The sequence below is a fragment of the Calcarisporiella thermophila genome (assembly GCF_041956535.1).
Source record: "Calcarisporiella thermophila strain CBS 279.70 unplaced genomic scaffold VTP21scaffold_8, whole genome shotgun sequence".
NCBI lineage: Eukaryota > Fungi > Calcarisporiellomycota > Calcarisporiellomycetes > Calcarisporiellales > Calcarisporiellaceae > Calcarisporiella > Calcarisporiella thermophila.
In genome coordinates this window covers 1,063,726-1,089,746 of record NW_027192198.1, presented here as the reverse complement: position 1 = coordinate 1,089,746, position 26,021 = coordinate 1,063,726, and the positions used below count along the sequence as shown (strand labels likewise).

At 49.1% G+C, this 26,021-nt stretch overlaps 11 protein-coding genes and 1 non-coding gene across 12 annotated transcripts; 9 read left to right on the top strand and 3 right to left on the bottom strand.

The window, feature by feature from the left end:
• Positions 1 to 599: 599 nt before the first annotated feature.
• VTP21DRAFT_11290 (uncharacterized protein) lies at positions 600 to 5,501 on the top strand (the record flags this gene model as incomplete). Its single annotated transcript, XM_069390720.1, has 5 exons — positions 600 to 749; positions 839 to 959; positions 1,029 to 1,480; positions 1,558 to 3,147; positions 3,291 to 5,501. 5 exons carry the CDS (start codon positions 600 to 602, stop codon positions 5,499 to 5,501), a joined length of 4,524 nt encoding a protein of 1,507 aa, XP_069252840.1.
• Positions 5,502 to 6,376: 875 nt separating this feature from the next.
• VTP21DRAFT_11289 (uncharacterized protein) lies at positions 6,377 to 6,743 on the top strand (the record flags this gene model as incomplete). Its single annotated transcript, XM_069390718.1, has 2 exons — positions 6,377 to 6,429; positions 6,491 to 6,743. 2 exons carry the CDS (start codon positions 6,377 to 6,379, stop codon positions 6,741 to 6,743), a joined length of 306 nt encoding a protein of 101 aa, XP_069252839.1.
• Positions 6,744 to 8,475: 1,732 nt separating this feature from the next.
• Positions 8,476 to 10,640, top strand: VTP21DRAFT_11288 (uncharacterized protein; the record flags this gene model as incomplete). Its single annotated transcript, XM_069390717.1, has 7 exons — positions 8,476 to 8,570; positions 8,673 to 8,730; positions 8,815 to 8,833; positions 8,909 to 8,929; positions 9,002 to 10,162; positions 10,235 to 10,254; positions 10,329 to 10,640. The coding sequence occupies 7 exons, from the start codon at positions 8,476 to 8,478 to the stop codon at positions 10,638 to 10,640; spliced, it is 1,686 nt and encodes a 561-aa protein (XP_069252838.1).
• A 273-nt stretch (positions 10,641 to 10,913) lies between these two features.
• On the top strand, positions 10,914 to 11,258 carry VTP21DRAFT_11287 (uncharacterized protein; the record flags this gene model as incomplete). The annotated part of the gene is made up of 1 exon (XM_069390716.1): positions 10,914 to 11,258. One exon carries the CDS (start codon positions 10,914 to 10,916, stop codon positions 11,256 to 11,258), a length of 345 nt encoding a protein of 114 aa, XP_069252837.1.
• Positions 11,259 to 11,667: 409 nt separating this feature from the next.
• Positions 11,668 to 13,246, top strand: VTP21DRAFT_11286 (uncharacterized protein; the record flags this gene model as incomplete). Its single annotated transcript, XM_069390715.1, has 7 exons — positions 11,668 to 12,041; positions 12,112 to 12,136; positions 12,209 to 12,418; positions 12,497 to 12,654; positions 12,733 to 12,887; positions 12,961 to 13,005; positions 13,089 to 13,246. 7 exons carry the CDS (start codon positions 11,668 to 11,670, stop codon positions 13,244 to 13,246), a joined length of 1,125 nt encoding a protein of 374 aa, XP_069252836.1.
• Positions 13,247 to 14,992: 1,746 nt separating this feature from the next.
• VTP21DRAFT_t107 lies at positions 14,993 to 15,064 on the top strand. The gene has a single exon. It is a non-coding gene; the product is annotated as a tRNA-Pro (tRNA).
• Positions 15,065 to 15,513: 449 nt separating this feature from the next.
• On the top strand, positions 15,514 to 16,808 carry VTP21DRAFT_11285 (uncharacterized protein; the record flags this gene model as incomplete). Its single annotated transcript, XM_069390714.1, has 5 exons — positions 15,514 to 15,565; positions 15,647 to 15,778; positions 15,850 to 16,080; positions 16,161 to 16,337; positions 16,414 to 16,808. 5 exons carry the CDS (start codon positions 15,514 to 15,516, stop codon positions 16,806 to 16,808), a joined length of 987 nt encoding a protein of 328 aa, XP_069252835.1.
• A 673-nt stretch (positions 16,809 to 17,481) lies between these two features.
• On the top strand, positions 17,482 to 19,072 carry VTP21DRAFT_11284 (uncharacterized protein; the record flags this gene model as incomplete). The annotated part of the gene is made up of 5 exons (XM_069390713.1): positions 17,482 to 17,565; positions 17,656 to 17,936; positions 18,013 to 18,102; positions 18,178 to 18,328; positions 18,422 to 19,072. 5 exons carry the CDS (start codon positions 17,482 to 17,484, stop codon positions 19,070 to 19,072), a joined length of 1,257 nt encoding a protein of 418 aa, XP_069252834.1.
• Positions 19,073 to 19,310: 238 nt separating this feature from the next.
• Positions 19,311 to 19,980, bottom strand: VTP21DRAFT_11283 (uncharacterized protein; the record flags this gene model as incomplete). The annotated part of the gene is made up of 2 exons (XM_069390712.1): positions 19,311 to 19,712; positions 19,795 to 19,980. The coding sequence occupies 2 exons, from the start codon at positions 19,978 to 19,980 to the stop codon at positions 19,311 to 19,313; spliced, it is 588 nt and encodes a 195-aa protein (XP_069252833.1).
• An 85-nt stretch (positions 19,981 to 20,065) lies between these two features.
• VTP21DRAFT_11282 (uncharacterized protein) lies at positions 20,066 to 21,374 on the bottom strand (the record flags this gene model as incomplete). Its single annotated transcript, XM_069390711.1, has 3 exons — positions 20,066 to 20,367; positions 20,450 to 20,975; positions 21,333 to 21,374. 3 exons carry the CDS (start codon positions 21,372 to 21,374, stop codon positions 20,066 to 20,068), a joined length of 870 nt encoding a protein of 289 aa, XP_069252832.1.
• Positions 21,375 to 21,493: 119 nt separating this feature from the next.
• On the top strand, positions 21,494 to 22,096 carry VTP21DRAFT_11281 (uncharacterized protein; the record flags this gene model as incomplete). The annotated part of the gene is made up of 1 exon (XM_069390710.1): positions 21,494 to 22,096. One exon carries the CDS (start codon positions 21,494 to 21,496, stop codon positions 22,094 to 22,096), a length of 603 nt encoding a protein of 200 aa, XP_069252831.1.
• A 500-nt stretch (positions 22,097 to 22,596) lies between these two features.
• Positions 22,597 to 22,989, bottom strand: VTP21DRAFT_11280 (uncharacterized protein; the record flags this gene model as incomplete). Its single annotated transcript, XM_069390709.1, has 1 exon — positions 22,597 to 22,989. The coding sequence occupies one exon, from the start codon at positions 22,987 to 22,989 to the stop codon at positions 22,597 to 22,599; it is 393 nt and encodes a 130-aa protein (XP_069252830.1).
• Between the last annotated feature and the right edge of the window lie 3,032 nt (positions 22,990 to 26,021).

The window sequence follows — 26,021 nt, the reverse complement described above, 5'->3', positions numbered from 1 at the left end:
CATTTACCTTGGTTGTATGCTTTCCTATGAGTTGCTTTCCGGTTTCCCGTTGTGCACTGTGTCTTGTACTATACACCTCTATGCCTTTATAGCCTTTTCAAACCCCTCCTATTAATGATTCCGCCTCCCTCCTGTATATATGCTGAATGCCGGTGAATATATGGTTCTGAGCTTTTTTTATTTGAAGGGTGAAAGTGATGATTTTGGCGGACAAACCAGGAAATTTCGAGGCTCAATTTCCCTGGGACCACTGAGGTACCACAACGGTTACACCTTAAATGTCGACCTCTCTTCCTCTTTTATAAGCGATCCGCATGCATCCATTCATCGCTCATTTCTCCCCTTACCCTCGAGCATCCCCCCACGATTAAAGAGCCACTCTATGCGCATCGGCTAACCGGCTCATTACCCCACCCCTCATTGTAGGTACGGCGTCCATGTCAACATGGGCTAGCTATGCCGCCCTTCTTCTATCGAATGCGTTCAGATGACCGCATAATTGATAATCCATGTATTCCTAATTGAATTCTGTTTCTGCTCACTTCTCTTCATTCTAGTGAACACATCACCATCCATCGTGCTCAGCCAACAGAACACATATGCCCGCACTCCTGGACGCATATGTCCGCGGAACGCTGGTCTGGCTTCCTCGGGATGGCGAAGTTGAAGACTGGATTGCAGGCGAGGTGCTGGAAAAGAAAGTCATTCATGACCGAATAAGAATAGTGGTCATGGATGAACGCGGAGAGGTATCCCATTCGCTGCCACTGCTTTTGTTCTTTACATCTCTATGCTAAGTAGCTCTATCTAATCTAATGCATTCATTGGTCGTTTCCAGGAGTCCATCATTGAGACCCATAAAGACTCCCTAGACAAAAGCCTTCCGCCTTTACGCAATCCTCCTCATCTAAACGCTGTCGATGATCTCACCCAGCTTACGCACTTGAACGAGCCATCAGGTATTGCCAAACTACGGACCCATTTTCGTTGCTTCACCGTTTCTAACCCCTCTCCCCCTTCCTTTCAAGTCATATACACCATCCAGAATCGCTATTCCAACAAGATTATCTACACCTACTCAGGGATCGTTCTGATTGCCGTCAATCCTTTTGAGCATATCGATCTCTATGGCCCTGAAATGATCCGGACTTACTCGTCCGCCGAACGCAACCACTTGGAGCCCCACCTGTTCGCCATAGCCGAAGAGGCATTTCGATGTATGATCCGCGAGCAAAGGAATCAGACCATCATTGTCTCTGGGGAGAGTGGCGCCGGCAAAACAATGAGTGCAAAGTTCATTATGCGGTATTTTGCATCCGCCAGCGGAAGGCGAATGGACGAAGAAACGGGGTCCAGCGAGAAAAGAGGGGCAGCTGGAGTGGAAGAGCAAATTCTAGCCACCAATCCTATCATGGAGGCATTCGGCAATGCCAAAACAACAAGGAACGACAACAGCTCGAGATTTGGCAAGTATATCAAGGTAGATTCCCAAGGTTGACTCGCCTTTTGGCCATTGGATTCAATGCAGCCCTAACTCTCCGCTCGAATCTTGTGCAGATTCAATTCGACGATCGGGCGAACATTATCGGCGCCAAATTGGATACCTATTTGCTCGAACGCTCGCGACTTGTGTATCAGCCGGATACCGAGCGTAACTATCACATATTTTATCAGCTGTGTGCCGGGGCCTCTGTGGCCGACCGGGAGCTGCTTGGCCTCACAAGCCATGACCATTTCCACTACCTGAACCAAGGAGGAGTCGCGTCCATTCAAGGGGTCGATGACGCGCTCGAGTTTTCCCAAACTCAACTTGCCCTGTCCACCATCGGAATCGATGAAGATACCCAGCGAGATATGTTTCGGCTGCTGGCAGCCCTCTTGCACATAGGAAATATTGCGATTACCGGCCGAAATGAAGCCCTGGTTTCCGAGGAGGACCCCCGCCTCGAAAAGGCATGCCAGCTGCTGGGCATTCCGCCGGCCGGTTTCAAAAAATGGATCATCAAGCGTCAAATATCGACCCGCTCAGAAAAAATAGTGACGGCCCTCCAGCCCGCCCAAGCGGTGGTCGTGCGGGATTCCGTCGTGAAGTACGTATACGCCAACTTGTTTGATTGGCTGGTTGCACACATCAACCTGGGATTATCGCGGGGCTCTCCGGTGCAGGGCGACGCGTTTATCGGCGTCCTGGACATCTACGGGTTCGAGCACTTTACCCGCAATTCGTTCGAGCAGCTGTGCATCAACTATGCCAACGAGAAGCTCCAGCGCGAATTCAACGAGCACGTGTTCCGACTCGAGCAAGAGGATTACTTGCGTGAGGACATTGCGTGGGAGTTCATTGAATTCAGCGACAATCTGGCCTGCATCGACATGATCGAGAGCCGGATGGGGATTCTCTCGCTGCTAGATGAGGAGTCGCGAATGCCCTCGGGCTCAGACGCGGGCCTATGCACCAAGCTATACCAACAGTTTGACACCCCCTCCGCAAAGTATTTCCGCCGCCCTAGGTTTGGTGGGGGGAACGCCTTCACCATCGTGCACTACGCGCACGAAGTGACGTATGAGGTCGACGGTTTCTTGGAGAAAAATCGCGACACCCTTCCGGAGGAGCACCTTGCCCTCCTGCAAGACTCGGATTTCGACTTTGTGCGCGGACTCGTAGCCCACGCGTCGTCCCGAGCCTCCTCGCCCTCGTCCGCCAATTCTTCGCCGGTGGCGCCAGCAGGCGGCAATGGGCGGGGTCCTGGAACCGGCAAAAAGCCCGCCACCCTTGGCTCCATCTTCAAGGCCTCGCTCGTCGGTCTAATGGAAGTGGTGCGTTCCACCCAAGTTCACTACATTCGGTGTGTGAAGCCAAACGAGCAGAAGTCGGCGTGGGAGTTCGATCGTGCCGCCGTCCTGGCGCAGCTGCGAGCGTGCGGAGTGCTGGAGACGATCAAAATCAGCTGTGCTGGGTTTCCGGCCAAGTGGCGGCTGGAAGATTTTTGGAAACGTTTCGGGATGCTTGTGCCCAAGCAGGAGAGCCATGATCTGGTACCCCTGGGGGCGAAAGAAAAATGCGAGAGTGTGTTGGAGTCCACCCACACGAAGGACCCCGAGATGTACCGCATTGGAAAGACCAAGATATTTTTGCGATCGAACTTGGTAAGTTGACCTACTCATCCTTTCTTTTCCTGGAAAAAAAAATTTTCTAGGCAGCTCATTGCCCTAATCGTGATATGAACTCCGGCTGCACTGCATCTTCTACTTTTCCTGCTCTAACCATGTTGATACTTTGACTTCGATAGTTAGCAGTTTTAGAGGGATATCGCGCTGCAAAATTGGATGAAGCGGTCGTGGTCCTTCAAAAGTATATCCGTCGATTTGTGTATCGCCGTCGATACCTCCGCATTCTGCTGGCGGTGGTGCGCCTGCAATGTTTTGCCAGGCGATGTGCGGCACGGCGTATTCTAGGTGAGCTGCGTGCTCAGAAAAAAGGCGCCATTGCGCTTCAAAAGCTGTGGCGAGGCTACAAGGTGAGAAAAGAACTGCAGCAGCAGCATGTGGCAGCGGAGAACATCCAGCGAGTCTATCGTGGGTGGGTGACACGGAGGCGATACAAGGAGGATCGACGTAAGATTATCGTGGCGCAATCATGCATCCGAAGGTATTTGGCCACGAAAGAGTGGGAGAAGAGGAGAGAAGCATTCCTGGCGCGACTGGAGAGAGAGGAACAAGCGAACAAAGCGAGGGCGACTCAAGAGGCCACAGTGCTGAGAGATACACTTAGGGAGCAGGAAAGCCGAGCCATGAACGGGAGTGGATTGGAACCATACCGAGGGGAACACCTGGCCAACTTTGCTTCCCCCAGACAATCCCAAGGAAACGCAAAGCGCAATGGCGGTAGCTCTCTCCTAGACAACCGTCTTGACCATATTTCAGAGGACGAAGCGCTTAGAGCAAGGGCACATCACCTGGAGTCTCGGGTACGCGCTTGGATCGAAAAGTACTCGCGCTTAGAGCGCGTATGGAAGGAAATGGAGGAGGCGTACATGAATGCACACGGGCCTCTCAGCCCTGGCTCTCGCGAGGGCGAGCAAGCTCTCGGGAAGGAGCGTCGGGCTGGGGTGAACGGGATGAATGCGGTGAACGGTGCAAGTGGGATGGCGCCACATCCCCATCACCAGGATTTTGAGCGGTACTCGCCACTTCACCTCTCGGCCTCCTTTGCCGAGCGGATACACGGACACTTGAGTAGCAAGTGGGAGGATCCCGCGCGGGAGCTACAGCAACTTTTGTGCCAGGAGGGACAATCGCTGCGGGATGAGATTGTAGAGGGGCTCATTCGCGGCTGTCGACTACCTCCACTGACGCACGCGGCGCCCTCGGTGTTTGAAATCATTTTCCCTGCGCGCGTGATCTCCCTAGCCCTGGTCCAACTGTGGCGCATGGGGCTAAGGAGAGATGCAGAGCAGTTGGTTGCGGACGTGATTCGAGCCGTGCAGGAGCAGTGCTTCAATCATCGGGGCGAGGAAATCGCGATCCTGATGGGGGCCTATTGGCTGCGCAACGTGCTCGAGCTCCACACCCTCCTCAGCGACAGACCCCGGCTAGATCCCAGTTCGGAAGTCACCCGGCAACATCTCGCGCGACTGGCGGCCCAGATCTACGGAGAGTGGGTGCGTGAGCTTCGCTCCCGATTCGGCTTCCTGGTCATCCCCTGCATCGTCGAGAGCCAGTCGCTAGCCTATTTTGTGGTCGCATCCGGGGCACAAAACGGCCGCCCCATCTCCACCTCTTCCCTCTCCTCCACCTCCTCGCCTGTTGCCTCCGCGTTCGATTATTCAGGGGACGAGCCGCCCACTATCCAATTCTTCCTCCGCGCCCTTAACCGCTTGCGGCGAGTTATGCACAGCTATTGCCTGTACGCCCCCCTTGCCCACCGCGTATTGACGGATCTTTTGTCCATGACGGGGGCGATTGCGTTCAATGAGCTCCTCGACCGCAGGGGATTCAGCTGTTGGAAGCGCGCGGTCCAGATCCAACACAATGTGGTGCGCATTCAGGAGTGGTGCAAGGCGCACGAGGTTCACCCCAATGTGATGGAGCCTGTTCGGCAGGCCACTCATGCCCTGCAGGGAAAGAAAACGAACGTGAAGGAGCTCCCCGCGTTGCTAGAAGAGTGCTGGTGTCTGAACGGCAGGCAGCTGCTGCGGCTTCTGGAGCGATATCATGTCGCCGATTACGAGGCACCTGTTGCACCAGAGCTGCTTGCTGCGGTTCGAAGGCGCGTTAAGGAGAGCGATCGGCTTCACTTGCCCATGATACCCAGCGACCCCAGGGAGGGCGAGGTGGCCATTGGAGAGGTACTGCGGGCGGAGAAGGCGAAGACCCGATTGACGGACGGCTACATCCCCGAGTTTTTGGCCCTGGAGCGGGTGCAGCGTTTGGTCTCCTTGTGCGCGTCGCTGGTCGACACCGACGAGGAGGCGAGCTACCAAAAAGGCATCATGGCATGATAACCCTTCCACCCTCCTTTGTTCTGCTCCACCTGTTTTGTTGTAATATCTGTATGTTTTGCATAACTTAATTGTCCGATGTTTATTCTTTTAGTTTTAAACCGTTGGTTTTATTTAAACACTTTCTCTATTCTCCCTCCCCCCCCCTCCCACCCCTTTCAGCCCGAAAACTCTATACAATATCGATATCCTCTATTTAAACTCATTTGTTAACAACGGGCGCTTTTAACCAGTTCCAACTCTCCCCCTCCCCTCTTTGCTCTCTGGGTCACAAAGATAGACTACGTGGAGAAGGAGCCACTTTGCTCCTGGTCGGGAAATCAAGATTCTATAGGATGGAATTACTGGTGCATGTTTCCGTACTTTTCAATTATCGGCCGATTTCGGGTTCAATAAAAGAAATTCGGCACGATCAAAGGAATTGAGGTTGTGACCATCACAATTTACACTACTCGATTCAAACTTGATAAAAAAATTTATATTTACTCTATATTATCCCGTAAAAATAGATATATAGCATGATATGGGGGTTTCCACAAAAAGTCAGACAGAATCAGAGATTTAGAAATAAGAATTATGAAATTTGATTGGACCAAACTATTTAGATATAAATCTCTAGTATTATAGCAAAAACTTTGAGTGCTAATAACTCTGCGAGTATCCAACCTAGAGCGCTCATTTTTAGTGCAATCGATACACAATCATTTGTAGTAGCTTCCTCAAACCACCATCAAAACCTTCCCTTCCTCTAGTAGGTTTTATTTTATTTTCTAACCTAACCTATAACTTTCCCTAATAATATACCAATGCTTACCCAAATATTTACCACGATATTTAATTTAGTAATTATATTAATTTTTAACCTAATACTTACCATGATTCTTACCATAATACGCTCCATAGGTCATACCCGAAGCCCTATAACATGGTTAGTTGCGCTAGTGGCATTTTTATCCTCTCTTAAATCCCCTTAGCACTTTATTAAATAGGATAGAGAGGTCTGCAACAGCATTTGAAGGTAGTCTCCTTCAGTTTCTCGAGTCGGTTTTTATCCTCTTCAGTAACTTCTCGTTCACAAAGTTCTACATCTCCCGCGAAATAATTTCCGGTGCAACCATAATGCATCTCTCGCTGTATACGGCGCAGATTATCGAAGTTCTTCTTGCCTTCGACACACACTTCACCCTTGTCGGCCTTCTTGCACGCTTTCTTAAAATTCTTCGGAATTACTTACTTTACTAGTGAAACTTTTCAAAAAATGTAAAATTGTAATAGATAATTAAAATATCCAGATATATATAAATGAAATAAGAGTAAAGAGAATCAATGGAATATAGAAATAAATACTCATAGATTTTAGTTTAAAAAATATTAAAAATAAATTATTAACTTGTTCGTTTCTTTTAGCATTTATAGTGAGGGGGTGTATGGGACCGAATACTTTCTTACGAATATTAACAGCACGTGAGCAGAGCCACTCTACACACATGCACTTAATATTAGAGAGAAGAGATTTGGATCCGAGCACCCTGAAACTGCCACTACTCTAAATAATCTCGCTGCACTCTTTTATAACCAAGGAAAATATGAGCAAGCAGAGCCACTTTACACACGTGCACTTAATATTCGAGAGAAGAGACTGGGACCCGAGCACCCTGACACAGTAACTTCTCTGAACAACCTCGCTCTACTCTATAATGACCAAGGCAAGTATGAGCAAGCAGAGCCACTCTACACACATGCACTTAACATTCGAGAGAAGATACTGAGACCCGAGCACCCTAATACAGCCACTTCTCTAAACAATCTCGCTCAACTCTATCATAACCAAGGCAAATATGAGCAAGCAGAACCACTCTACACACGTACATTTAATATCCATAAGAAAGTGTTTGGTCCTAAACATTCCCTCACGATAAATGTAAAAAGAAACGAGCAGATTAATAATATACTTTTAATAGTATTTAAGCTTAAATCTATTTTTTATTTTCTCTTTATTCCAGTTATATTCCTTTTTCTTTTTTCATACTTGTTGTTTCGAATATATATATATTATTTAAAGTATAATATCAGTGTTTTCATTAAGAAGGATCATTAGTAATTCATTTATCCGTCCCTATAAGGAATAATATAATACCATCAAAATAATATCAATTCTTTGTTTAAGCCGTTGTATATACTAAGTTTAAACAATTTTGACAGAGACCTGTAGGCTGCTCATAATTCATAATGATGGGACCGCTTATTGATAAACTGAGCTTTTACAAGAGAATTACAATAAAATTGTTTTTGTAGAAAAAAATTACACTAATACAACCTGAAAACATTTATAATTTTCCTTGTAATACCACCCCCTGAAGGTAGCACTATAAATGAGCCTTAGGAACGGAAGGCAAAATTGGAGCTAATTGTAATATCAAATTTATTTATGTTCATGGCTATCAATAACTATACACCACGACCTTAGGTAATTGAGCATAGGATAGGATCTCATTAAATGCCAATGCTTTCTAATGTCTTACTTGGTTTAAAAAAAGGCAAAACAACTAGATTCATAAAATAATATATTTGCACCCCTATGTTCCTGGTACATACTGTGCTATATTGTGTTTTGTAGAGTTTGGAACAAATGGCCTCCAGCCCAAAACTTCCAGTTCTAACATCTCTGAAAGTACATCCCCTTGGAGCAATTCCTTGCCAGCAAACTATATTAATGATCAAGTGATAGCTAAGTTCAGAGTCTTTGAAGCAACGCGTGTGGCCTTTAACAAAATTTGTAGAATGGCCAGACACGCACCCTATTCAACCCCACGAGGGAACCATAGTAATATAGAGAGAATTTGGCTTGACCCATTTCGGATTCAGCTCTCTGTAGCCAATCGATATTTCAAAGGAGCTCGGATCTAATATTTCGCGTCCATCTTGATTTATTGTGACCGATATCTTGAGAACTCGGACCAAGTTCTTTCTCCACATGGCTCTACCCTCCATTGAATATCCACCTGACTGCTTTGCCAGCATATCCCGTCGCTCGCCCGTGTTTGCAACTAGGGCCGCGGTTGCATCCTCGTAAGCTTCCTCAATCCAAGATGCCGAATTCAACCCTTTGCATTATTAACGAAGTGAATTAATGGTCTAATGCGCGGCGAATTCCTTTTTTTTACCGGATAGTCAACCCTTGGCATCACAAGCTGGGCTACGGATATTAATGAAGGGAGGGAATGCTGCAGTGAGTATTGTAGCTCCGCCTTGCACACCGTCTCCTCATGGCTAGAATATTGACTGACCCTGTTCAATATATATATATGGTTAGGATGCTGCCGTTGCTGTTGGTGAGCAAGCAAAATTTTAGCATCAGCTATTCGTTGACTAATTACTATCATCTGCTGTTTCTATTTATAACGCAGCTGCTGCGCTCAATGTTACAGGTATAGCAATTAACCATGTTTTTTTGGAATATCGCTTGGAAATTCCTTTAATGCCCACTCATGGTTCCATAGAGCCCTGCTCAACCGGCATTGGCGGCGACTGTTTCTGCCTTTTTTACGATGCCAAATCGCGACATGTCTATGGTTTGAATGGCTCGGGGCGCGCTCCCGCTGCTCTCACCCTTGACTTCGTGCGGAACATGCTCAAAGTCCAAGGCGACTCCATCCCCCATACCAACATCAACTCCGTCACGGTGCCGGGGGCGGCCGCCGGCTGGGTCGATACGGTCGAGTGGTTTGGAAGTGGCCGTCTTTCCCTGGGAGAGATATTGGAGCCCGCTATTGAACTGGCCGAGGGAGGGTACCCCGTGTCCCCCATTACGGCCCATGCGTGGGGGCGAGAGGAGAAGAAGCTCAAGGAAGCGTCGCCCAACTCCGAGGAGATGCTGGTAGATGGGCGGGCCCCGCAGACAGGAGAGGTGATACGATTGCCCAATTTGGCCGAAACCTTCCGAGTGCTGGCGCGGGAGAAGAAGGACGGATTCTACAGGGGTAGAATCGCGCAGGAGATTGTCAATGTGATCCAGTCTCGTGGGGGGGTCATGACCTTGGAGGATCTTGCAAGCCACACGTCGACGCGCGTTGACCCCATTCGGATCGACTTTGGGGGCGTGACGGTCTACGAGTGTCCACCGAATGGCCAGGGCCTTACGGCGCTGATGGCCCTCGGCATTCTAGAGGCCCTCGACAAGGAGGAAAGAATCAACCTGAAGGCGCTGGAGCACAACTCGGTCGAGTATCTGCACGCGGTGATCGAGGCACTTCGCATTGCCTTCATCGATGCGCGTTGGTACGTTAGCGATCCGGACCATGGCCCCGTTCCCGTCGAAAATCTGCTCCACAAGGACTATTTGGCTGAGCGGTCGAAGCTCTTCGACCCGGAGAGGGCGTCAGTCGATGTGGAACGGGGCAAGCCGCTCGCTCAGCCTGGGACCGTCTATTTTTCCGTGGTAGATGAAGAGGGCAACGCGTGCAGTTTCATCAATTCAAACTACCAGGGATTTGGATCTGGGGCCATTCCCAAGGGCTGTGGCTTCACGCTGCAGAATCGAGGCAGCGGGTTTAACCTGACAGAGGGGTCGCCCAACTGCATCGCTCCAAGAAAGCGACCCTACCACACGATCATCCCGGCCATGGTGACGGTGGAGGGGGAACTCTTCCTCTGCTATGGCGGTAAGTTTCCTGGCCTCTCCGCTGGCTCTTTGACCCATTCTATTGATTGACTTTTTTCTATTTGCACCATAGTCATGGGCAAATTCATGCAGGCAACTATGATCCCATTGTCTTTCTCTGCCTGTGTATTCATTTTTCTCTCTTTTTTTCCCACTCAAAACTTTAGCCTCAAGGCCATGTTCAAGTGCTTCTCAATCTTCTCAATTACAAGATGGATCCGCAAACCGCGCTAGACCGCCCGCGCTTTTGCATTGGCGTGGAGGAGGACGGGGTTATCTACCTCGAGGACGGGATCAAGGAGGAGGTGGTGCGGGGATTGGAGGCTAAAGGCCACCGAGTGCGTGTCGTCACGGGCATGAAACGGGACGTGTTTGGCAAAGGGCAAATCATCCGGTGTTCGCGCGATGCGAGAACAGGAAGACGAGTGCTGACCGCCGGCTCCGATCAGCGGGGCGATGGGCAAGCCATTGGCTACTAGCCGATGAGCCCGAAGCCGCATTACCTGATTTCAGAAATGGCTCTGACCTTCAATTTTTGGTTGATTATTTTTTTTTTCATATGATAAAACTGGTCGTCCATCCCAAAAGGAAAATTAAGCTAAGCTAAGCTGTAGAGAGAAGTAGCGCATCCGGAAAGGTGGATGCTGCCTTGCTTCTGGCCATAGTCAGGTGCAGAAAGGTACTGTCAACCTGAATTATTAAGACAAATATCCCTTTACGGCCATTGTTACGCAAGCTTGATTAGGGTTGTAATGATTCTCGGCTTCACGACTCTCTATCGATTTGACATCATAGGCTGGAGTTGGGGAAGGATGCTCACAGTATGTCTCTTCCCGCGCCATTGTGGCCAGGCGGCTGGAAGAGCAGAGCATCTGCTCGTGGTGGAGATATGGGTGCGCTCTCGCTCTACGGCAAATTTAACTGTGCAACATACTCAGCAATACTCTGGCCACGATAGCCAGGCTCGGCTCGTGGCGCTGAGGACGGACTCTATGCGTGGTGGAGCAGGGGAGAAGGAGAGGGGGACGCATGGGGGCTCGAGAGGAGAAGGCGTGGATGAAGCTGAAACGAACGGGCTGCTTTTTGTGGGGACTTGATGAAAAGGGGCCTTTGAGTTCGGGCTGTTACACTGGAGGCAAGAGGCAAAGGCGGGTGGTTGGTACCGCACCAAACTGTCACTTTGGAGCATGCCGCGGAAGCATAGGGCAGCGGGCTGTGGCTTAGTCCTACCGAGCACGGGGATCGGTGCAGGGTGAGCGGCAGCTCTCTGAGCAGGCCGATATTCGGCTGATTTGAGTCTCCATCGGCCTCTCGCTCGTCCGCTATGCCCCTCCGCGACCAACCAGATTGCAAATTTTCGGCGGAAAGCGATTGGAGGTTCCCAATTCAGATTAACACTTCTCTTTTTCTCACTTCTTTCACGCGTTCTAGCTTCTGCTTTGCAAACAAACTCTCTTCATAGTCCAAAACACCTGCTCGAATTTGCGCATTTAATCACACCTCGACATGACGATCCCCGACGCCCCACGGGATGAAAATGGTGACAGCCGAAACGAGCCCGCCGCAGTCGCCGGCAAGGAGCCCAAGGACAACGGGGCCCCTCCCCCTCCCTCACAGCCTGAGAAAAAGCCCAATCAGCACATTCGGTTTGCCCCGCTCAATATCCCTCTTCGCCGGCGCCGCCAGACATTCGGCGTGCTCGTCTTCTTCTGCATGATGTCGATCTGCTTGGGGGTCTTCTTCCTGCTCTGTGCCATTCCTTTTGCATGGCCCTTTGTCATTTCATACTTGGTGTGGTCTCGATTTGATCGGGCCCCCGAAAACGGGGGGCGACCCCTGCAGTGGGTCAGGAGAATGGTGGTTTGGCGATGGTTTGCAGAGTGAGTGGCCCATGGGCTTTCGGTGGTGGGAATTGCGTGAATCTCACCCTGTTTTTATATTGCCTCCCAGATTCTTTCCGATTAGAGCTATTAAGGTACTTGGCAGGCGGCCACCCATTTCGTGAATCCCCATTTTCTTATCCCCTAATTCTGTCCATGCATTCTAGGAAGGAGATCTAGATCCATCGAAAAACTACATTTTTGGGTACCATCCCCACGGCATCATTGGAATGGGCGCATGGGCTAATTTTGCTACCGAGGGGACTGGTTTCTCCGAGCTCTTTCCGGGTGTCAAACCGCATTTGTTGACGCTCACCATTAATTTCACAACGCCATTTTACAGAGATTGGCTGATGGCCCACGGCGTGTGTGCGGTGGTATGTAATGCTGGGCACTTGTCTCACCAGTTGCCCCCCCCGGTATAGATGTCGAGCTCATTTCTCTTTGCTCTTTAGTCGCGCTCGTCGTGCTTCAATATCTTGAACAAGGGGCCCGGCAATTCGATTGTCATCGTCATTGGAGGAGCGACGGAGAGTCTGCTCTCTCGTCCGGGCACAATGGATTTGGCCTTGCGAAGGCGCCATGGCTTCATCAAACTAGCCCTACAGACTGGGTAAGCGTGCTGATGTTCGGGTCTTTTTGGCCGCCCCCGAACTCCATAAACTAACGCGTGTGTGACCGTGGACCATAGGGCCTCGCTGGTTCCCGTGCTTGGATTTGGAGAGAATGACATTTTCGACCAAATCAAGAACGAGCGCGACTCTTTCCTATTCAAGTTCCAGAAACAGTTCCAGCGGATATTCAGCTTCACGCTTCCGCTCTTCCATGGCCGAGGCATCTTTAATTGTAAGCCCTTTTCTCTTTATTGCCGAATCGAGCCTAACCCGTAAGCTCACCCAAACATCGATTCTCTCTCTAGATGACTATGGGCTGCTACCCCACAGACGTCCTATTGTCGTCGTGTGTAAGTACTCTGCTCTTCCTCCTCGGATGCCCTTCTCTGGGAAAGTGCGCTAACTCCTCTGACCCCCCGGCCATTTTTTTCAGACGGAAAGCCCATTCCTACCCAGAAAAAAACCAACATTACCGCAGATGATATAGCCGAACTTCAAGAGCAATACATTGATGCACTCAAGGAAATCTGGGAGAAGTACAAAGACACCTACGCGCCCAATCGGATCAAGGAGTTGACCATTGTAGAATAATGGACCAGAGTTCCTAGAGCCACGAGCCCGACTCTTTGCCCTTGGGTTGATGCATTTTCCATATATGAAAAAATCTTCCCCTCTTCTGTTTACTACTAATCCATGGTGCTATACAATTTATTTACATTTTGCTTTTCCTCCTCTGTAAGTTAAAAAGAATATATATACAATTTCTACAACGCAGCTGTCAACTTGGATGGACGCATTAACGAAAAACCTACTGAGAGTCAGCCTGCCCCCTGTCGGCCTGAGCCCATAATAGACCCGACCTACTGGTTGAGTCGGCCACTCCCATCGGCGGATTCTGGACAGGCTTGACCCTCATTCTGTTCTTTTCAACAAAGGGGCGATGACTGCCTTTTTAGCAAGGCAATCAATGCTGGTAAATAAGCAAATGGTATATTCTGTTCCCAAAAGATCCTGCTTCTCTCTCCTTCTGGAATTTGGAATTCGGTATTGCCCCGAGGCAAGCGTCCATTTTCGTTACTTGATGAGAAGGAGACATCGGATTTCTGAGGAAGCGTCCCTGGCGATCTTGATATCTGACCATCCCGACACTGCTATATATAGTCATAGTGAGAAGGTTTACTTTCATTTAACTTCATCAACTCAAGCCTTGAATAGAATATATGGACGCACTTGGATCTGGTTACATGCGCGTTCCTACTGGGATGCATTGAAATTCAGCAGAAGGCTGCATTCATTGGGGAACTGGGAGGGGGCTTGGGCCATGGACGGAGAGAAATCGGTCGCTTCATTATTCCATTTTTAAGTAAAAATTAAATACAAATGACAAGCAATCTCCCTTGCCTCTAGAGGCTGGGTAATCAAAGAAATGGGCCACTGAACGCCAGTTCAATGGCAGACAGTTAGGCCCCCGCTCACGCTGGGAGATATCTACTCCTGATGGTATGAGGGCTAGGTTGAAAAAGGTAGGATAGGTGTCGAAAAATTGAAGGTACATTAGGATAGGATGATAAAGTCACTTTCAATGCGGCTATTCATAGATGGATTAAAGAGAAATGTGATGGTGTAAAAAAAAAAACATAGTAAATAGATATATATATATGTATATGAGGCTGAAAGTAAAGCAGCTGTAGGAAAACGGGAAAGTAAAATAAAAAATCACTTTTATTTTAATGGTTTTTTTTTCCTTTCTGGAGGCAAGTACTTACGTGCTCTGTTAATTTAAAATTTATTATAACAGTGGGGTCAACTTAGAGAAATTAAATATAAGTAATCGAAGTATAAAGGTTGAAACGACTCAAAACAGATTAGGTCGCTCTAGGTATACCCTACGTCTTCGAAATCAAAGGTCACCTCCTGACTATCGATGATCTGAATTTGTCGGCTCTTGACCCATTTTTATTTTTAAGCTTTCTTCTTCATTTTTTTTCCTTTGGACCTCTACTCATGGCCCATTGATTTATATGTAGATCAAACGGAAATATACCTTTGGATATAATACCATCATGCTTTTGTCGGTCTTTGCCTTGCGTCTCCTCGTGGCATCCAATGCGTTGATATTATCCCTAGAAATATAAACGTAGTGTATCCAGGATTCTCTGATAAAATGTATTAAGTCTCTTACAAAGGTTATCGAACCTTGTATATTTCAAAAAAGGCCTAAACTATGAACACTAACCTTCCTGAGAATGTCTCTTTAAAAAAATCCATCTGTGAAAATTATACAGAAAAATTCCGCTATAAAAAGATTTCTCAAATCTAAATTTCACCGAATAGGGTGGCTCAATGGTTTAGTGGTATAATTCTCCCTTAGGGTGGGAGAGGTCCTGGGTTCAATTCCCAGTTGAGCCCAATTTTTGGTTTCATCTGCTGCGTCCGAAGTTTTTTTTTTTTTTTTTCACTAATTAAAAATTATTTTTCAATACTCACTTTTTTCCATCAAGACACACCAACTAATTATCCTATATTTTAATACTACCAAGATACGTGACTCAGACACATATATAAAATACATCTCTTCATTTGTGCGTGTTTTCCCTTTGTGATTGAAGGAAATCAAGGTTGGTGTTTCCCCAGTACATCGGATGATGTTTTGCAGAGCGTGTATTGTGGATGGGTAGAAATGGATCTGGGCTGCTTGCATCATTCCGTCCCTTGGATTTTCTCTGCATCTTGCCCAGGAGAGATCCGTCGTGTGGATGCTCAGATAATTTTTTGTGCTGAATGCCAATGTTATTAATCTCTTGCTCTACGCTTCTCATCATTTCCAGATTGATCATTTTAATTCTCCCGATTTCATCATGGCAGACGGTGAAGTAGATGTTGATTCTGTGATTGAACGACTTTTAGAGGGTAATGTATACCGGCACTCCCTTTCCCCCCCTCCTCCTGCTCCCTTTTTACCATTCTTCTCCATTGTGTGTTCAAATCTAGTTCGAGGGAGTCGCCCGGGCAAACAGGTGCAGCTCGCAGAATATGAGATCAGATATCTCTGCACAAAGGCACGAGAAATATTCATTTCGCAACCCATCCTGCTCGAACTAGAAGCCCCTATCAAAATTTGCGGTAATATGCCCATGTCAAATTTTGGCTAGAGCCGCCGGCTCAACCTTCTCTTCTCTCCTCCCTCTGTTTAGGCGACGTGCATGGCCAGTACTACGACCTCTTACGCCTTTTCGAATACGGGGGATTCCCGCCAGAAGCAAACTATCTGTTCTTGGGCGACTATGTAGATCGCGGGAAGCAATCCTTGGAAACAATATGTTTATTGCTTGCGTATAAGATTAAATTCCCAGAGAACTTTTTCATTTTGCGAGGAAACCATGAGTGCGCCAGCATCAATAGGATCTACGGCTTTTACGACGAATGTAACTAGAGGGTTCCCCCTTCTTGCTTTTTGTATCGCCGCGTGCTCTAATGAATCCTACCTGGACCTCCCCCCCCATAGGTAAACGGCGTTACAATATTAAACTGTGGAAAACATTTACCGACTGCTTCAACTGTCTCCCCATTGCGGCCATTGTCGACGAGAAAATCTTCGCTATGCATGGCGGGCTCTCCCCGGATCTACATAGTATGGACCAAATCCGCCGCGTGATGCGGCCGACCGATGTTCCCGACACAGGTGAGCTCCCTTGCCGTCTCCTTAATGGTGCTGGATGTCTGTTTCCCTTCTGACCCCCCATGTTGTTCCATGCTAGGACTTCTTTGCGACCTGCTCTGGTCCGATCCCGACAAAGAGGTGGTGGGTTGGAGTGAAAATGACCGTGGCGTCTCGTTCACCTTTGGGGCCGACGTGGTCTCGAAATTCCTACAACGCCATGACATGGACCTCATCTGCCGCGCACACCAAGTGGTCGAGGAGGGCTACGAGTTTTTCGCAAAACGACAGCTCGTCACCCTCTTTTCCGCCCCCAACTACTGTGGCGAGTTTGATAATGCAGGGGCCATGATGAGCGTGGACGAGACACTGATGTGCTCTTTCCAGATCCTGAAACCAGCAGAGAAAAAGCAGAAGTATGCGTATGGAGGACTTGGCACGGGCAAGCCGGTGACACCACCTCGCAACAAGAAGAAAAAGGAGACAGGAAAATAATTTAAGTGGGTTACCCCCCCCCCTCTCCCAAGGTGTGCATGAAGAATGGCATGTTTTTCTTTCTTGAAGTCTCTACTTTCTTCTTTTTCTTCTTCTTCTTCTTCTTCTTTTTCCCACCCTTCTTTTTTTTTTTCCATCGCGTCGCCCTTCTTCTCTACCTCTTCTCCCCAGCTTTCCTTGATTCTTTTTTGTCTTGACTTTCTTTGCTCATATATATTTTATATTTTTTTTCCTTTCATTTCTTTTTCAATCCTTTGCTTGCGAATGTGTCTATTGGGAAGTGCTAGCGGATGTAATGAATCCCCTTTCTCTCTCCCGGCACCCGTTTTGATGTTGATTTCTTTTTTCTCTTCTTTTATTTTCCCCTCTTCTATCTCTTTTATAATTTTCCTCTTGTGTACTTTCAACTGATAAAGCACAACTTTTTTTGCCACCCACCTGGTCGCCTTGCAACCTTTCTCCCCCCTGGGGGGCCACTTGCACAACCCAACCAAAATTCGATTTGGGAGCCGAAGGGGAGAAGAGTGCTTTTGAGAAATCAGCCACCCTTCCTCCCCTTAATTTTCCCACGGATGCAATCTCGAAATACAACATCACAAACAACCAGCGTAAAAGAGCTTGTCTCGGTTTTTTTGCTGAAAAATAATAAATAAATATAATATTCTAAACTAAAATGAAGAGTTTCATCGACGTCCCCGCCGACTCGCACTTCCCCATCCAGAACCTCCCCTATGGTATTTTCTCGACCTCCTCCAACGTAAGTCTTCAAAATGGCGCCCGGCCTTTCCCCCTCTTCCTCCATTCCACATCCTCTAATTAACCTAATGCGCATGGATAATTAATTTAGCCCACTCCTCGCGTGGGAGTAGCGATTGGCGATCACATCCTCGACCTTTCGGCCATTGCCTCTCTTCTCTCCAAGGAAATCAAGGATCCTTTGGCCCTCTTTGCTCAACCCACCCTCAATGCCTTCATGGCTCAGGGTAAGCCCGTGTGGCAGGCCACCCGCCGTCTCTTGCAGACGCTGCTCTCGGACGATTGCGCCACATTGCGCGACGATGCTGCCCTAAGACAAGTGGCTTTTGTTGCGATGAAGGATGCCAGGATGCACCTCCCCGCCGAGATTGGGTAATTCCCTCTTCTCCTTATGTGTCTCCTAACACGAGAAGGATTGGATTGATGGACTCTATTTATGGCTCTACAGTGACTACACAGACTTCTACGCCTCGAAGGAGCACGCCTCTAATGTCGGTATCATGTTCCGTGGCAAGGAGAATGCGCTTATGCCTAACTGGTAAAGATGGTCGAATGGATTTAAACAGGTTCTCGATGGCTTATTTGTCTTTGTCTGTTTCTGTTTGTGAACAAGGCTCCACCTTCCCGTTGGGTATCACGGTCGCGCCTCCAGCGTCGTGGTGTCTGGAACGGATTTGAAGCGCCCCTGCGGCCAGCGCCGCCCGAAGCCCGATCAACCCCCCGTGTACGGGCCCTCTGCCCGTATGGACTTTGAGCTGGAAATGGTAAGCAGGATAGGCCCGATGATGGACCCCCTTTTCTCTGTTTCTAGGGTGTTTTTTTTTTTCTTAATGGTGGCACCCCCCCCCTTTGGATAGGCTTTCCTCGTTGGAACGGGCAATGAGCTCGGTAGCCGCATCCCGATTGACCAGGCGCGGGACCACATCTTCGGCCTCGTGTTGATGAACGACTGGAGTGCTCGTGATATTCAGGCCTGGGAATACCAGCCCCTTGGCCCATTCCTTGGCAAGAACATGGGCACCTTGATCTCTCCTTGGGTCGTGACCCTGGATGCGCTTGAACCCTTCTTGGTCCCCGGGCCCGCGCAGGATCCCGAGCCGCTCCCCTATCTGCAGGAGAAGGGGCGCAACACCGCCTACGATATCGTTCTGGAGGTGGACATCAAGCCCAACGGCGCGCAGGACTTCCACACCGTATGCCGGTCCAATCTCAAGTACATGTACTGGAGCATCTTCCAGCAGCTCGCGCACCATTCCGTCAATGGGTGCAACATGCGCACCGGCGATCTGTGCGGCACCGGCACGATCAGCGGCCCCACCGAGGACTCCTTCGGCTCCATGCTCGAGCTGTCGTGGTCCGGGCAGCGCGACGTGAAGTGCGGCGCGACCACCCGCAAGTTCATTGAGGACGGAGATGCCGTGCGCATTGTGGGCTACTGCCAGTCGAAAGACGGATTCCGGGTTGGATTTGGAGAGTGCACCGGCAAGATCCTCCCTGCCGATCTTTAGAGCAACCGCTGGCATCCCCTCCTCTTATTTCCCATTTCTTACTTCCCGCTGCACTTTCCCCGCGCCCCTCTCTTCTTTATTTTGATTTTTTTTTTTAACAAAACAAGGAAAATCTCCCCCTCATGGTTCACGAGAATAGCACCAATAAACTTTTCGTCAATGTGTCTATACACTCTTTTAGTTTGCTTTATTGAGTCTACCTAAGTCTAAGCAACGCTTGCTTGTGCAAGACGGGCATTCACTCTCCCTGTTCCCTCTTCAACACGGTCTCAAACACCTCCACCAGCTCACGCGGAACCGGCGCCTTGACGCCCCCGCGTTCGTAATCCACCGTCACCACGACACATTCTCCCTCCGCCACGATCTTCTCCTGCGCATAGGACACGGCGCGAAAGGCCATGGTAAATCGGTCGGGGCCGAGGTCAGAGATCCGATGGGCAATGGCCAGGGTGTCTGGGTAGACCACGGGCGAGCGGTACTTGCACAGGATGGATTTCACGATGGGGCCGACCTTCTTGGCCGTGACAAAGTTGTCCATAAAGGAGGGGGGAAGGAAAGGGCTCAGAGAGTGGAAAAAATTAATGCGACCGGATTCCATGTACCTTAGGTATTGCACATTATTCAAATGGGCGAAGCTATCCTACCAAGCATGAAAGCAGAAGCCACATGAGCGCGATGATGGGGCTAGAGATTAGGGATGGGGGGGGGGAGGGGTTACATACCATGTCTCCCCATGCAACGATCTGATTCATTACGCTGGGAAATCCCTCGAGCTGGCGGGCTACGCCAGGGGGGATGGGCGCCCGGAGGGGAGGCGGGTCCCGAGGGGAGGCGGGGAGGGTGGAGAATGGCCTTGGTCGCGAGAGGGGGAGGCGGAAAGCATTGTGCATGGAGCGGAGGGAATTCATATTGGGGAGGTATTAGGGAATAGGGTTAGCGAAGGCCCACGCTAGCCGATATGACAAATTATCTCCGGTTAATTGGTGTTTCTGCTTATAGGGCGAAAATCAACACAGGCCCAGCCGGCAAATCGAGCTTGGGCTCTGAACCGGCATGGCTTGCTAAGCAGGTCGAGGCCGGCCGCCGCCCGGTCCCAGGGGAGAGGAGCTCCTGTTCCCGCAGCACCGGGGCAACGACGCGGAAATGGTCCAGATCGCCATCGAGCTGCGAGATCGAGGGCTTTGTTTTGGGCGAGGGCGCAGCCATTGGCCTCCCGTCATCGAGGGAAGCGCCGGCCGGGCCAGAGTACAAATGGTTCGGCCGGGTGGTACACACGACACCGAAGCGTACGAGGGCTGGCTCGATTTGGAAGCCGGAGGTGCCTCTCTCATGCGGTGACCTCCGCTCCAAAGTTGGCGGGATCGGGAGGGCCGGCACTGGATCGGTGAGCCGCTCTCTCACGATTCTGGGCCCAGAAACGAACGGACCCAAAGCTTGGCTGGAAATGCACCGCTGCGGATGCGGCCGCGTCCTGCCCAGCCTCGCCGGCCTTGGAAGAGACACCGTGGGCCGGTGGTGCAGCGTCGAGCAAAGCCAGAGCGGGCCGCGGAGAAGCCCCGGAGCTGGGCGAAGAGCACCATGTTTCGTATTCATCGAGGACCGGGCCGCGATGGGCCATGGTTGACAGGGGACAAATTAGATGAGATTGCAGTTTCCCCCGTCTCTGCCCCTCGGGCCTGGGACGGGCCCACGAGGGGGGGCGGGGCGGGGCATTGGCGCGGGAGGTGCAGATCGGTCTCATGGCACGGCTGGGGGCGAGGGAGGGGGGCGGCGGCTTCTTTTTCCCACCCTGACCAGGTTTCTCTGGGCCTTTCCATTTTGTCTCGGCCGCCCCCCTCCGGGCGGGTTGTATGGTGGCAAGTTTGCAGCAGGCATGATGTCGCGAATGGTGCGCGGAAGGGATCTACCTCAATAAAGCTCAGTCCAATGAATTTTGCCGCTCACGCTACACAGGCAACAAAGGCTGGGGACGCGCTGTGTTTGACTATTTGCTTTTTTTTGCGGCCTTCTTCTGCTTTCCTTATCATCATCGAATCCCCCTCATCATCCCTCTTCCCCCTCTCCCCGCGCTTCCCCCCGAATAAGTTATTTGCTTTCAGGCGTTGCCGGCCAACGCTTCTGGTTCAGAATAGCCTATTTATTCTCATCCCCTATTTATTCTCTCCCCTCCCCCTCCCTATATACCAGCGCTCGAACGGGCCTTTGTTCTTTGTTTACCTTCCTTCGCGGCGCCGTCTCCCCCTCTCCCCCCCCCCCCTGCCTCTCCTTTAGCCCCCGCCCGACGCCCCGGACGCCGCCACATAGCTCGGTGTCTCTTGTCAAATATATAATTTATTCCCCAAAATCCCTGCCCCAGCGGCCGCCAATCCTCCTGTGCATAGCCTCCCCCTGTTAGCTCATCTCACTCCATTCCTTGCCTCCATGTCCTCGCACTCCTTCTACCCCCAGCATCCAAAAATGCGCGCGGATGCGGGCGCCGACATCCAAGCCGGGCGCGGGTCGTCCTGGCTGGAGACCGTGCTCGACCCCACGCCACCGCCGCAATCCCCCGTCTCGCCCGTCTCGCTGGGCGACCGCCCCGCGTGGCTGCTCACGCCCCCGCAGCCCACCAGCGAGTGGCATCCCTCGCTGGCCCGGGATGAATTCCCTGAGAACTATCGGCCGCGCGGCGGCCACGACCCCTGGCCATCCTCGGTGGGCGATGGCTCCAACTGGAGGCGCACCGTGCTTGCCGAGAGGTCCCACTGCCCCCTCCCGCTGCAGCCCACGCGCTACCCTCACCACAGCCCAAACCAATACCAGCAGCACCACAAGGACGGCTGGGGCGCGGATATGCCCTCCCCGACTCACTCGGATACCTCTCCCCCGCCCCTCCCCCATCCCCCACCCCTCCTACCTCATGCGTCACTCCCACCACCCCTACGCCTCCTCGCCCCCCTCTTCCGCCGGCCGGAAGACACGCCACGCCGTCCGCGAGCTGCCCGTCTGCGACATCTGCAAAGCGTCGTTCAACCGCGTGTATGACTTGTATCGCCACATGCGGAGGCATATGGGCGATGCCGGTGTGCGATGTGACAAGTGCGGTAAGCACTTCACCCGCAGGGATGCTTTGCTTAGGCATCTGCGGAGGAAGGCCCATGCCTGAATAATTTATGTTTCTACTGGGATGTCTTTGTTGCTCTGAAATATGTCGCGCAACCTAATTGTTTTTCTTTTCTTCTATAATATAATGTCTGGTCTCTTCACTTCTTTTCACTCTCCTCTCCCACTTTTTTTTTTCTGCACCGAACTGTCCGTGTTAAGTGCTTGAATTGTGAAAGGGCTGAAATCAGAAACTCTTTACTTACACTCTTGTTTTTCCTCACCTATGCTTTTTTTTACTCTTGTTTCTCTCCAGCTATTGCAATTTTCTTTATTTTTTTTTACAAGCAATAACAGGGCAATAAGATACACGATGTTCAAATATTGAGAGTCAAACGAACATTGGAAATATTTACAAACGCACTCTACACTCCTCCCCCCAGTTACATCATGCGGAAAATCTCCCCCACGGCCACAAACACGCCCACCACCACACTGACAAGCAGGACCACCAGACACACCTTGGCCCAAGCCCGTTCGAAGGGATTGCTCGATCTTAGAAAGCAGCATGCGCCTACAAACCACAGCGGAGGGAAGGCCCAGCCCAGCAAAAACATCCAGGCAGCGAGCGGGAAGCGATTCCACTCCGGGGGCTGCTGGATCTGGGTGGATACGGTGTGATAGTAATCGGCAAATGGCGAGTATACATGATTCGAGCTAGACGGAACGAATGGAGTGGCTTCGTTCGAAGTGGCACCAGGATGCTCTGAGGAATAAGGGGGCGGCGGTGGATCGTGGGGGAGAGGTTCTGGGGCTGATTGCGCTGGCTTATCCATGGCTCGAGGTCGAGAATCTTACGAAGGAGGAGTGTTGCGTGGGGGTCGGGCTAAAATTTCCATATCATTGTCCTATGGTGTGACGTCAGAAGCGGTGGCAACCGATTCTCGTCTGTCCCTCGCCAATTCCATTCAAATTTGTCTGCCCTCGTTCTATGGTATACTCACTATATGGAGATGGAAGGGCTCCCCCCTCCCCCAAGTCACTGTGCTCTATCTCCTGCGGGCTATTCATCCGCCTTTAATGCAATAAATTATAATGTGGAGCTAGTGAAAGGATTGCTGCCCTGGCTAGCCCTGGCCTACCCTGATCGGTGGCCTAGTGTCACCCAAAAAATGGCGCCCCGTCGATAATTAGGTGGAAACAATGAGTTGGTGCTTGCCTCGGATAATTGAACCGATGCTCCCCCATGAAGCCATTTCGCTATCAAACTATAATTAGAGGCCAATACCAATGTCAATCAAGGTGAAGCGAAAACAGTGATGTGTAGCGGAGACAGAAGGCTATCAACAAAGAAACGAAGCCGCCATCTGCAGGCTATTAAAAGAAACATGAAAAGAAACAGTAGCATAAAATTTCCTAGTATGTAACAGAGTTAAGCCTTCTTTCCTCGTAGTATGAACTGGTGCAGCCGGAGTGGATCCTTTGAACCGTCAACATAAATTCCCGCTAGCTTGAAGGCTATCGGTTGCAAGAAAACAGTCCCACAAAGCTTTGTGCATTATATCGAGTGGATAGCGCCATGGAACTTAGGGTACGCCAAGAACGGACTAATGGCCAAGAAGGCCTTGGGATATTTCATTGAGTGGAGGCTTTTTTTTCCTAGGTGAGTGGGATGCTTGGCACGTATCGTACAGTTACTTTTGTATCTGATTTTCTGTTTTATTGCAGCCCTATGTTGCAGGGCACGATTTTTATTTTTCTTTTTGAAATAAAACAGGATATAAAATTATTGAATGGCTAATGAAAATAAAGTGCTTGTTATTTAAATGCAAGTATTTTATTGTAAAGTATTCTATAGACCTAGAGAAGTACGTAGCGCTTAAGATCAAATTTGCTCACATTTGATCCAGCTTTGGGATAGCTAAGGTGACAAAGAGATTCATCTCAGCCAACGTAAACTTTCAGCCAAGTTTTTAATTCATAAGTATATGAACTCAAATCATATCGGCTCCTGATAAAAAAAAAAATAAACAGAAGAAAAGGATAACCTTATATGGCCGTCTTAATATCAGATTTGACAAGGTTGATGAGATTCTCAAATGACGCTCGAGCAGTGGCGGTCGAAAGCTTTCTTTTTTTTTATTAAAATAGGATAGAATATTTGTTTGTTCCTTTTGAATGAGAGATCCATAATGGGCGGCTTTATTTTTTACAACAAAGAGAGGATTTTCTTAAAGTCCTCTTTTCAATACCTAATGACCATGGTAGTAGTAAGCAAAAGGAAAGAAAAACAAAAAAAGATGATCTTAGTAAAGAAGGAAGACAATAGAGGGAAACTTATCTATAAAGTGCAACCGATAGCTTTTTTTTTTTTGCTATTGTGCGTCTTTATTACTAGAGAGATTCCTAATAAAATACAGTGGCTACAGGATGATGGGAAAATAGAAAGAAAAGAAAAAGTTAATTTGCCAAATCTATTCAAGATAAAACATTGGAAATAACAATTTGTATTTCTCAAGTAATAACTAATGAAAAATGGAAACAAAAGAAATAATTTGACAGTAGTAATTAGAAGATTGGTCAAGTAGATAGAAAACAAAAGACATGGAGTTATGAAAGGTAGAAAATAATAAGAAGTGACCACTACGCCATTTCAACACCGGGGCCGCACTATCTACTCCTTCTATCTACACATCTTGTTTGCACAACCTGCCCCGAAACAGCTCGAGCCCTCGCACTTTTCGCGCTTTTTACCAATTTGGTTCCTCGATACCAAATTTGACACGGTTGGTGAGAGTCTCGGATGATACTCGAGTGGTAAACAATGCGGCCCAGGTGTATCTGCCACAATGCTGAATCGAAAGTAATTTGAACCACATGGTTTAGCATACTTGGGGCTTCGGGTAAGACGCCAAGTGTTAGAAACTTAGAAGTAGATACCAGAGTGTTCTGGGGGACATACAATGATGTTGATATATCTCTGTGCCCACTGGCACATTGGCGTTACTTCAGGACATTCGAATAAATGTAACGGGTTGTGTCTTTCGAAGCGCTGCAGAGGGTACACACTTCGGGGCTCAATCAGGGTAGGTCAGGTTGGTGATCACACGTGCATTATGGATTCGTCAATGTAGCGCGTAATGCCTTGGAAGAGTTGGCCATTTCTGGACGAAACGAGTGCCTTTTTTTTTTCCTTTTAGGACGCGAAAACTTGCACACTATGGTTTATTTTAAAATATATTATATAAGTGAAGGGGGCTTCCAAGCAAGATTTTATAGTACAAGAAATCAAGGGATATAGCCTGGTGAGACCCGTGCTTGTAAAGTTCAAACCAAGTGTTATTTACTCCCTCGAAATAGAAGCCTACCTCTCGGCTCTCATCGATCTGGATTGGTGAGTTCTTTTTCTATTTCTGCTCGAACCTTAGTTTAAATTCTTTCCTCTGTGCCTGTAGCTATTGAGCCTTGATGGCAATGTGTAAATCGGATAAGAGATACAGTTGAATGCAATATCTTCATGTTCATGGTTATCTGTGATAAATACAATCCTTGGCTTGGACGAATAGGGCGGCTTTTTTCCTCAAAGGACCAAGCACTTGCATCCAGTGGTTTATTTAAACTATTACGAAAAGGGCGGCAAAAAGCTTTTTTTTTTTTATCAAAAATGAGTCTTTATTGTTTAAGAAGACTCTAAAGTACAATCGTTACATTATTAAAAGTAATAAAATGAGAGCTAGATATTAATGCGGTATTGCAATTCGGGGTAAATTGGTCATAACGAATTTTCTCCTCAGATGGGTAGATGAGAAATAAAACTCAGCTAACTGTGGGTATTAGGGGAAGACTTGATAGGTGATATGGAGAGAGA